General features: G+C 39.3%; 1 protein-coding gene across 1 annotated transcript in view; it reads left to right on the forward strand.

Moving 5' to 3' along the window:
- Positions 1 to 12163, forward strand: part of LOC107102078 (tectonin beta-propeller repeat-containing protein 1-like) — a 29583-nt gene that overhangs the window by 7455 nt on the left and 9965 nt on the right. The window contains 11 exon segments of the mRNA XM_015401239.1: positions 225 to 407; positions 479 to 601; positions 1921 to 2040; positions 2751 to 2925; positions 3004 to 3104; positions 4262 to 4363; positions 4913 to 5061; positions 5296 to 5882; positions 8014 to 8159; positions 8234 to 8389; positions 8581 to 8732. Of these exon segments, the coding sequence (XP_015256725.1) occupies positions 225 to 407; positions 479 to 601; positions 1921 to 2040; positions 2751 to 2925; positions 3004 to 3104; positions 4262 to 4363; positions 4913 to 5061; positions 5296 to 5882; positions 8014 to 8159; positions 8234 to 8389; positions 8581 to 8732 (1994 nt within the window).

Genomic DNA, 12163 nt, shown 5'->3' on the forward strand with positions numbered 1-12163 from the left:
GGATGGATGAAGGGATGGATGGATCTATAGATGGATGGATGGATGGATGGATGGATGAAGGGATGGATGGATCTATAGATGGATGGATGGATGGATGGATGGATGAAGGGATGGATGGATCTATAGATGGATGGATGGATGGATGGATGAAGGGATGGATGGATCTATAGATGGATGGACGGATGGATACCAAAGTAAAACAATATTAGCCTGTGTTTGAATAGAGATGGAATCCCGTTGATGGTTTCTCCGACCGTTTGCTACCAAGTGACCGCTGGCAGTGGAGTGACATCTCAGGTCTGGAGCATCGACCCCTGGACGGCTTCCAGCTCCCCTCTGGCAGCTGGGAGTGGGAGGGAGACTGGCATGTAGATGAAAACCATGAGGGAGAGCCCACAGAGAAAGATGTAAGCGCTTTGATTCATTTATTGGCCTTTTTGTTTTTGTGGTATCAACAATTCAAGTGTTTGGTTTGCAGGGGTGGACATATGCCATGGATTTCCCTGCCACCTACACCAAAGACAAGAAGTGGAACTCCTGCGTCCGCCGCAGGCGATGGCTCCGCTACAGACGATATAAAGCCATGGACAACTGGGCCAAGGTGGGTGTGTTTCACACTAACTAAATAAGCCATGTTTATTTAAAGCTCTGTGAAATAGTCTTTGCTACTCAGATGCTTTCTGCTATTAGTTTATTTTGACACACTTTAAAGTTTTAGAAGCTTATTAGGTCTCAGGTGTTTAAAAAAATAAAAAATTGATCTTGGGGAAAATAATGCTTTAGGAAATATTGGAGATCTTTTTTTTTTAATTTAATTTATGAAATCATGACCAAGCAAGTAGATCTTTGAGTTCAACAAAGCTACTTCTCACCTAAAAAAATGCAACGTCCCTCAATTTCCCATGATGCATTGCAGTTTACTGATCCAGCTTGGTCATCAATGGCAGATGATAGTGATGATAGATGACAAGTTTTTTTTATTAGAAATTGATAACAAAGCTACATTCTTGCTCTAAAAACATCATCAACATTTATTGTAGGTCTTGAAAAGTGTAATATATCTTTACCTGATATTTTTATTTCTAAGATCTGGCAACTTTTTTTACTCTAAAACCTGCTGCTCATCTTTAAGCAAGAGAATTAATGTATTTTAAACAAACTGGTAAATAGCCTGTTGGTATATCAGCGTGACGTACCCTGTCCTTTAATAATAGATTTACATCTCTCTACAATGGAAATCATAATTGTTTCAGATATGTTATTCATCTTTTTTTCAGTAAGCTAATAGGTTCCTATTTTGTTCTATGTTCTAAATATGTCTAGTTTAATAGTTTGTTTACTTATTCAGCATTTATTACAATTGGCTTATTAAATTATTTAAATCTAACACTTGATTTAATCGTAGAATATATTTAAGCCTATATTTTAATGAAAAGATCATCTTGAAGAACATCAAGAAAAACTGACAAAAAAGGCTACTTTTCAATTACGGTAATAGTTGATTGATTAATTAACTTTAAATCAATTAATTAATCCTTATAATGCAATTCTATCACTTATTGCTACCATAATCAAGATAAGATTGTGATGCAACATATTTCATTCTAAGCTAAGGCAACTCTTATTTTTTTATGATTATTAATGACATTTGTTGAAAAATGTATTTATAAGAGCTAAAAATAAACATTTTTGGTGTATAAAAAGCCAAATTAGCTACACACTGTCCCTTTAATGAATAAAATCCTCATTAATATTTTTGTGTTTGTTCAGGTAAACATCTGGAGAAAGAGATTTCTCCAAAACTACTATTAATTGAAGATCTAAATCATTTAACAAAATAAGACAGCAAAAGAAAGCAATAAATCAATCAACACTTCAACAGCACCCTGCATTTTTTAATTTGTGTTTATGTGGTGACAGATCCCCTCACAGCAGACAACTCTACCAGATCCCTTCAGCGACATCAGCTGTGGAGGCTGGGAGGTCAGCGATGAGCCCAGGGGCCGGCTGTCTCTGTGGGCCATCTCCATCCAAGGAAAGGTACAGCTCACATCAACACACTGCAGCTAATTAAGACCCACTTTACCCCTGGAATCAATGATATGGTTTGATTATTGAACGCAAATAAGAGGTGGTTCTGTCCTGGTTTGATCATTTGAATTGATATTAAGAAAAAATAAATGTGTGTGAAAGTTTGAAGTTATTGTTATTTTCTCCACTGCACACATTGTCACATCATTACCTAACTTCTGGAAATAATTAAGCACCTGAATGTGTTTCTCTATCCTGTTTTAGCACTCATTTTTTCCATGTTTTAAATATCTAGATGTTAATTTGCTGTGAAAATTTACCATTTGGAAGTAAACATCCTTCTTCCTCTCTATTCCCTTCCTTTGGTCTGTGCATGGGGATCGTCCCTCTAGTTTCACTGTAGAAAGTACCAGTAGGGTTTCAGCAGTTCTTCAGTTCATGGTAGATCTGATCCCTAATAACTGTTAAATCTAGAACTCTCTAAATAAAATCTACCCATCTCTGGTCCATGTGGCCAAAGACATAAAAAACACCTGTTAAATAAGAAGAACATTTTCACAACACAGAATTTATGTATCTAAACCAGTTTTATTTTAACCTGTGCAGATTGGAAAGCTGCATGTGTCCCTAATTTTCTATTAAGTGTTGTCGACAAACTGTTCTGCTTATAAATATGAGTGAACTGTTTTGTTTTTAACACTGATTCTTCATCCATTTAGGTGTGGTTCAGAGAGGAAATCTCTCACCACAATCCTGAGGGGTCTGCATGGGTGGAGGTGCCTGTTCCTGGGGAGGTTGTCCAGATTAGCTGCGGCCCTGGAGACCTGGTCTGGGCGGTGTTATGGGAAGGGCAACTCCTGGTCAGGGAGGGCATCGGTCGGGACTGCTTAAAAGGTACGAGCTGCACTTTGCTCATATGGCATTCTTTTTTAGTGGTTTTTGTCTGAGAACACTGTTTCCTCTGTATGTCAGGGACTTCCTGGGCAGTGGTGGAGTCTCCAAACCCTGAGGTGGGGGCTATACATGTAGCTGTGGGGATGAATGTAGTCTGGGCTCTGACCAAAGACAACAAAGTAAGAAAATAAAAGATATTTCTACTTAATGCTGATGAAGATTCTCAGTCATCCAGGTCATAGTCATTCCGTAAAAGTTCAAAAAAATCCACTGGACTTGGTTTCCAAGACGTTTCTCCACCTCTCCAGGAAGCTTTCTCAATTCAAATGTCTGGATCCGCAGTTTGAGTCTTTATAGAGACAAGGTTATTTCATACATAGACAGGTTTCAGGTATTACAGGCTAACAATGGAACCAAACGACCCATTCATCGGTTTCCATTTGCATGTTGCCAAGCGATACAAGGCCTCGTCTATATAAAGACTCAAACTCACTGCGGATCCAGACATTTGAATTGAGAAAGCTTCCTGGAGAGGTGGAGAAACGTCTTCAAATCCTAGAAACCAAGTCCAGTGGATATTTTTGGAACTTTTATGGAATTTCTACTTAATGCAATGACATTGTAATAAAGTTATAAACAAAAATAAAGACCCTTCAACTTACCAGTTTTTTCAAATGTAAATCCCTTTATTGTCTCACACTGGGGAAATTTACTCTCTGCATTATAACCCCTCCCTTGGGGTGCAGTGGGCTGCCACTGTGCGGCGCCCTGGGAGCAGTGTGGGGTTAAGGGCCTTGCTTAGGAACCCAGAGTGCAGGCTGTAGGGATCAAACCGGGCATATGCAACCTTCTCAGGGCACAAGTGCACTGCTCTATCCACTAGGCTAACAAATGTGAATTAGTGAATTTCTCCGCTGTGAGATCAATAAAGCTCATCTAATCTAATGTTTTCAGATGTGGTTAAAGTTCTTTGGCAAAAAAATGAGCACTGGGAATAGTATTCAATACCTTAACCTATTATTGAACAATGAACCTCCCTAAATTTGAAAATGTAAAATCTGTAAAAAAGTTTAAAAAGGAATAAGGCGCGTGCTTCGGTAGCGCACGACCCATGTACAGAGGCTCTAGTCTACCCGGGTTTGAATCCGGCCCTTGGTCCTTTGCCGCATGTCTCTCCCCCTGCCCTATACCCCCTTTCCTGTCAGCCTACTTTCCATTAACAAGCCACTAGTGCTCCAAAAACCAAAATATAACATGCAAATGAATAATAGTAAAAAAGCAAGTTGCTGATGAACGCTTTAAAAAAATCTAATCGATTTTCACCTTGCTGTCTTAGGTGTGGTTCAGGCGGGGTGTGGACTCTCATAACCCCTGTGGTTCTGGATGGATCAGCATGGTTGGAGAAATGATCATGATCAACGTGGGACTGAACGACCAGGTGACTCAAGAATCCATATTCAGTATATTTGATATGTGGAAGAAAACAGCTTTATATTGAATCCTTGTAAAACTTTTGTCTCCTTTCAACTATAATCATGGATGTATTTGAATAAATAAACCAACAAGAAGTGGGTTATAATGGGGGAAATCAAAGGAAAAGAAAGCATCATTTTAAATCTTTTTCAAATAATATGGATCTCTGAGTTTTTTTTGTGCATATTTTTATGCACAAAAGCTTGAGCTCAGCCAGATTTAATGACTCATACATTTGTAAGTCATAATGGATTGAAGCTGTACTTTAACAAGGTAATTTTAACACATGAATATTTATTCAAATCTGTAGGTTTAAACCTCATGTTTAGGATTTATTTATGACTTGACTCGATTCTTATTCTGAAGGTGTTTCTTCACTAATGTTCTCAAACAATTCTGCACTATTTTATACTATGTGAAGAAAATAGAAAATGCTTGTTTTAAGGACCAAAATGCTTGTTAGAATCCTCCCCCATCCTCACTGCATCATTGTGTGGTTGTTTCCCTGTTTCAGGTGTGGGCGATTGGCTGTGAGGACCGAGCCGTATACTTCAGACAGGGTGTCACCTTCAGTGAACTCAGCGGTAAAACCTGGAAGGCCATCAATGTTCCTAGAGATGGGGATCGATCCCACTCCAGCGCTAGTGCAAACAGTCTGCATAGGTAAGGACATCCTACAGCAGGGATCTCCAGCTCCGTCTCACGTGTTTTAATGTTTCTCTACACAAGCAAAAGCCTTTTAATCACCCATTGATTGAAGTCAGGTGTTTGGAGGCAGAAAAGATCCTAAAACATGCAGTGGGTTCCCTCTCTTAAAGGATGCAAACGACGTTTTATTGCAATAAAGTGTTTGTGGAGTGTTGGTAAAAATTCTGTTTTCCTCTTTGTTCTCCACAGTGCTGGATGTTTTTTCTCTGGCGAGGTGCGAGCTCCGTCAGTCGTGAGTGATACTGAATCAGATGTAGAAAATCCACCAGGGGATGGAGCCATGAGCAATGTCACATTTCCTAATGAAGACCATTTTGTAGATGCCCCCCAGAAAGCGGCATCAGAACTTTGCATGGAGCCGCTTAAGCCCCACATCCCAAAGGTTACAAGCGACAGCTTCATCTCCGAACTCGTCTCTGACCGAAAACCGGCGAAGACCTCTGGAGATGCTGAATCAGCCTCCTCTGCTGTCTTGGAGGAGGAGGTTGCTCCTGGTGACGGAGAGGTCGATGCTGTGACCTCCACCCAGGCAGGAGGTCCTGATCCCCAGTGGAGTAATGTGGATCTGGAGGAGGCACAGATCCAGCATGGTCAGATGGGGGCCGTTCCAGACTGCGCTGACTCCTGCAGTTTGTCGTCAGTGGCAACCTACACCCTCACCATGGAGGACCAGTTCGGGGCAGATGAGCACCCACTGTGGGCCTGGGTTAGCGGAGGAGGCTGCTCTGTGGACAGCCACTCTCAGCTCAGCTGGTTTAACTGCTCTTTGAACACATGTAGGTTATATTTTCAAACAGCTCATTAGAAAGTAGATTCTATAAATAGAAAATACGACATAAAGGAGGAAGAAGTTTACATACACTTAGCGTGCAAATTAAAAGTATTATTTTCAGTAATGCGAAACAGAAGCTAAGTTAATTTCCTCAGTGCTCAAAACTAAAGTTATATGTTTAAGTACACACAAAAAAAAAACTCCCCAAAAACTGGTATTAGGGTAAGTGTTGGAGGCTGCAGAGGAACCCTGTGAAGTTGTGGAACCGGTATCAAACTTCTGGCTTAAACAAAGTTTGCTTAGCAGCAAATTCCACACGCCTAAAGTTAGCATGTTTGAACCTGTTTTAACACAGTTTAGGATCATTGTTTTGTTGAATTTCTCTATCAAAGTTTCAACTATCCTCTGTAATGTCTCAGCTCTCTAACCATGAAGCTGCCAGAGCAATGATTGAAACTTGGTGTAGGCCTCAGCTTTTTCATTTGCTTTGGAAGTTTAGCTAAATATGATCAATCTTTTCCTCATGAAACTATTCTTCAGAAAAGTTTGGCTCTAAACATCTTTACAGTAAACAGCAGTACTTTTGGTATATATATTAAAGTCCCATCCCAACAGAATAAGATACACATACTGAATATTTTAAAGCAAAACTAAAATACAGAAACAATTATGTGAAAATATATCTGGGAAGGTTTAAATGTCCTCTAGGATAAGTCTAATATCACAGCTTTCCAAAAACAAGTTTATTTTTAGGAAAATCGGTTATTCTTTCCATTGCATTGATCCGAGCATTACTCAGTTTTGATCCAGCTATGAGCTTAATAACCGTCTTTAGCTTCTAACGCTGCAAAGTCTATGAATCTAAACTGATGGGCTTTCATTTCAAGATCTGTTGGATATCGGTGTAGGTGCATTGAGAAATAAAATGTCTTTATTTTTGTTGATACCAACATGTTTATACCAATGGAACTCTCTGCATTTGAAACCACTATCAGGTATCAGGTATAGGTATATTAATTCACATATTTAAGTAGTTTTAACAGCTGCTGCTGGTTTTTGTGATTTTTATACGGATCATTTCGAATTAATTTTCTAACCCTACTTTTATTTAGATGCACTTTCCACGATTCAAATTTCTATGCTGATTTCTCTTTAGATTCTGAGCAAAGACACTTTTCATAGAATCACACAAACCAATCCTCTATTTAAACATTTTGTTACATCAGTTCCTCTACTGATGTCAACCTTGGTCTCTAAATGGACTGTTTTCATTTTTTTAATGGGATCAAACTTCTTGAAGATGTTTTTTCCTGTCCCATCTCTATAGATTATGTCCTATATATCTTACAGAGTTAGTCATTTACTCAAATGTGGGATAAATCCTCTGGCTTTTCTCATTTTTATTTAAATTAAATTCAGTTTATTTCTATATTATCTATATATTCTATAAGTCATCTCAAGGCACTTTACAGTTCACTAGATCATCCAGTCAGATTGATTAAAAGTTTTCTGTCTGAGGAAAACCAGCTGATTGCATCGACTCATTGACTCAAAGGCACTCCGTCAAACTAAGCATGCTTGTAGAGACAGTGGAGAGGAAAAACTCCCTTTGAACAGGAAGAAACCTCCAGCAGAACCAGACTCGGTGTGAGCGGCCATCTGTTGAGGCCGACTGGGGTTCAAGGAGACAGAAGCAGAGATACAAAAAGCAACTCTCAACCTGCCTCACAGGGGGTCCTGTCCAGCAAACACTCAGCCAGGCAGATGAGTTCTGAGTCAGCTTGCCATTTTTAAGCAAATGTTTCCTTCTTCCCTTTATAATAATACAGAAATTGCTTTACTGGGGACAATTAAACTGGTTTCCAGTAGCTTCTAGTTTATGATACTTGAGCCCATTAATAGTGGATGCTTGTATATAATTAAACCTGTACATATGACTTTGGTCCTTATCTAGGACCGAATCTCTATGACAAATTTAAACTGATTATTCCACCCAGAGAAGCAGGATGATTTAAAAGCACATTTTAGAAACCCAGTGTTGACGTTTATGCCTGTAATCAATATGTGCAAACTTGTGACACTTATTCCATCCTCTAAGGTTTTCAACTTATGTTTCTTTACCTGTCTTCCACCAGCTGTGCTGCAGTCGGTTCAGTCCATGAGTCTGTCGGTGTCTCCTGCTCAGACGGCAGCTTGGAGGAAACAAATCTTCCAACAGCTCAGTGAACGCTCCAAGAGAGAGATGGACGATTTCAAACATTATGAACAAGCCATTGAAAAAGTAAATGCTGTAAAGATCACGCAGTGTTTCCTGCTGTGGCCTTTTTTCTGTTTTGACTTGAACTGTTTTTGCAGTCGGTGTGGGTGAAAAAAGGAGCCATGCAGTGGTGGAGAGACTGGAAGCCGCATAAGTGGGTTGATGTTCACTTCGCACTCGAGCAGTTTTCAGGAGCTGATGGCAACAAGGATGGAATTTTATTTGTTTATTACAATTACCATGACGAGAAGAAGGTAAGGATCTTTTAGTGTAAATGGGGGTTATGCATTTATAGAACGTCTCATTTATAATCAGTTGTCCACATATGCTTATAGTCTGTTTGAGGAGCGTAAATTCTTCGCTGGAATCCATTATTCTCTTTGTCTAAATACTGACATAAAACTCAGAAGCTGTTTTGTTTTCTCCTTACTCTGTCTTATTTTAGTACCTTCATGCCTTCATTAATGAAGTCACAATCCTGGTTCCTGTGCTCAATGACTCCAAACACACTTTTGCCGTCTACACCCCTGAACGTACCAAACAGAGATGGCCGATTAGATTGGCGGCTGCCACAGAGCTGGAGATGTACGATTGGGTGTGTATACAGCTAAATCCACAACTAAATGCTTTATTTCTAACCTTTTATGAATGTAATGATGTAATTAAAGATAAGATGTAATGTTATTCACACTACAATTCAATTCATTTGTTCAAATCAGTTTATTTATATAGAGCCAATTCACAACACATGTCATCTCAAGGCACTTTACAGTTCAACCAGATCATCCAGTCAGAATGATTCAAAGATTTATATCTTAGGAAAACCAGTTGATTGCATCGACTCATTGACTCTTCAGCAATCCCTCACACCAAGCATGCTTTGTAGTGACAGTGGAGAGGAAAAACTCCCCTTTAACAGGAAGAAACCTCCAGCAGAACCAGGCTCAGTGTGAGCGGCCATCTGCTGAGGCCCACTGGGGTTCAAGGAGACAGAAGCAGACATAGAAAAAGAAGCATAGATACAGAAAGCAGCTGTTAAAGGCGGCCCCGTCCAGGAAACACACAGCCAGGCAGATGAGCTCCGAGCCAGCTCCCATGCCAGAGGATGAAGAGAGCACATCCAGTTAGTCACAGTCAGAGAAACAGGACTACACTGGAAAACACGCCAAGCTCCAACATCTATAAACAAATGTGTTGATGGCAGCAGCACAGCTGATATTTTTATCCAGGATAATTTTACAGCCAAACAGGAACAGATCAGATGAAGCTACTATGATGAGAGAAAGCAGAGAGAGCAGAATGTTAGAGATTGGACTAACAAATACTGCAGAATGGGAGAATAGAAATATAATGATGAATAAGGATCCCTATTTTCTCCAGCAGTCTACGCCTATCACACCAAAAATGCAAAAAATAGCTCAGGTTAACCTAAGTATTTAGGATGAGGTATAAGAAAGGTAGAGCCGCAGTGGGGCCAAGCTAGAGCCACGGAGAAACGTCTATCCAGACTGAGATTCTACCCCGCCGGATCGGGCTGTTAACGCTACTATTCTTGTTTAAATAGATATAAATAGGAATTATAGATTCATAGAAAGACAGACAGGAAGATAAAGTTTGGTAATGTGGTGCAGCCTTATTTTAAGAAATACTAGCAAAATCTTGGTGCACCTTCATTGATAAGGTGAACAGCTGCACCAAATATCACAGCCAACATAAGCTGATATTTCACTGTTGGACATAAATAGCAAGAGTAATATTTCTAATCACAAATTACAAATAATAAATTAACTTCACTTTATACCTGGAGTCTGACGTCAATAGTCCGGTTTGTACAGAAGCATGCCACACAGAGCTGAGGCCTCTCCTGCTGTTTTAGTTCAGCCAACCCGGTAGGACGACCGCTCCAAGATGGCGGCCGTAATTCATGCATCACAGCAAACAATTCAGGGTCTACTCTTTATTAAGGGTTTGTTTCAGCATTTGAATACAGCAGAATAACCTCTGACCTTTCTGCCATGAGATGGTTCTCATGAGGCGAGGGTTCAAAGTAAGGCAGCCGTTTATGACTCATGCTTCACAGAAACAGCATGAACTGGATACAGTGAAAGATCAGAGATGGCATCCAATCCAACAAATGGGCAAATGCCAGGCAGGCCAGCTGATAGCCTTGGCTAGGCCTAGAATAAAATAACAGAATTATGACCAACATCTGTCATATTTATTTCATGTGGGACCCCCAGAACTGTATCATTAGCCTATTCATTTACTGTTTACATAGGAAATATTTATATAAATATTCAATATTGAATAATCAATGTAAAACATTTGGGGAATTGATAAGAATTTAATGGCTAAAAATGTAGCTTTTAAAACCAAAACCTTTGGGCTTCCTGTGCTTTTTATCATGATATCAGCAGCAGATCATCTTATGAAAATGAAAGTGAAATGACTGAGATTCTTTTATACTGTAAAAGGAAAAAAGCACCTTCCTTTTTTGGGCTGGACAACTATTATTTGTTGTGTAAACCTGAAAAAATAATGTTAAATATAAGGACAAGAATTCAGTTAATGAAACCAAGGTGTTTATAATATTAAACTATATTGACTGAGTTTCCTGGACTTCTACTGCTTAAGTAGTTGGTTATCTAAACGGGTAAAAGTCCATCTAACTCTTTATTTTTGTTGTAAAATGTGGGAAAAGCAACTTTTGCAGTAGGCCTTTGAGTTGGTGCCTAGATGTTAATTTAATGTTCAATTATAAATTAAAATAAATAAAAGTGTTGCTAAAGATTATTGGTTGATTTATAAAGTGCTTCACAACAACCAACTAAGGTGACCAAAACACTTTACAGTTAAAGAGATGCTGCCAATTAAAATAACAATGTATGTTATTGTAAAGTAAAATAAAAACATTTCATTCAATTCCTTTTTAAGGTAGAATTTCTTACTGGTAATTAAGGATTGGAACCACCATGGGTGGCCTTTTGCTCAGCGATTGGAGAATTAGCTTTTTGGAGCAACAGTAAACGTTGGAAGTCCAAACTCTGTCTGTTACTGTTACTGAGAGAAAAAAAAAAAAGTGAGATAAAAAAAAAGTTGGAAACAGCAGAGCCTCTAAATGATATCTGTTGGATTGTCCAAATTTCACCTTCATCTAGTGCAGATAAACAGCAGGTTTCTGGCAGCAGGACCATCAGAGCAGAGTCACAAAGCGGGTTGTCTGTAGTTAAGAGTGAGGCGTGTTCATCAGGTGACGTGTCTCCATCAAAGTGATGGAGCCCGACCCAGAGCTCAGTGCGCTCTCATCTGCTGTTACCTGTTGCGCATCGAGGATCTTTATTCCTGAACAACTTTATAAAATAGAAGATACATCCGTGGCCAAACCATTTGTAGGAATAGGAGAGGAAGGTTACAATTGTGTAGTGTTGGCCTAGTGATTAGAGCAGTGCGCTTGTGTTCTGAGAAGGTTGCAAATGCCCGGTTTGATCCCCACAGACTGCCACTCTGGGTCCCTGAACAAGAAACGTAACCCCACACTGCTACCCAGGCGCCGCACAATGGCAGCCCACTGCTCCCTAATGGGTCGGGTTAAATGCAGAGATACATCTCTCCAGCGTGAGGTCGATAAAGCTCAGTTATTATTATTATCAATTAATTATTACAGTACTTCCCCACTACTGCAAGAGCAAATTGGAAGAAAACAAAAGTCATAAAAGATACATTTATATATATATATTACTTATCAAGCCTTTTTAGTTCCTTATAAACAGCAAATTTTTTTAGCAAATTGTTGTGGCCATAGTTGATGGACGGAGAAGCCAGTTCTAGATATTCAGCATAACCTAGTCTGCTTGGGGGGTGATTTAATGAGAAGAAATCCGAAATCCTAAGAAAAAAGGTCAGAAATGAAGAATAACTACTAGTTTTTTCACATTTTATTTGCCTTAAGCTGTAATTATAGGTGAGCCAGGAGGGCAGGAAAATCCAACCTTCATGTTGGGTACCAAGTGAATTAACTGAAATGGGAA

Source organism: Cyprinodon variegatus, unplaced genomic scaffold (genome assembly GCF_000732505.1).
Source record: "Cyprinodon variegatus isolate N-32 unplaced genomic scaffold, C_variegatus-1.0 Scaffold1197, whole genome shotgun sequence".
Lineage (NCBI taxonomy): Eukaryota > Metazoa > Chordata > Actinopteri > Cyprinodontiformes > Cyprinodontidae > Cyprinodon > Cyprinodon variegatus.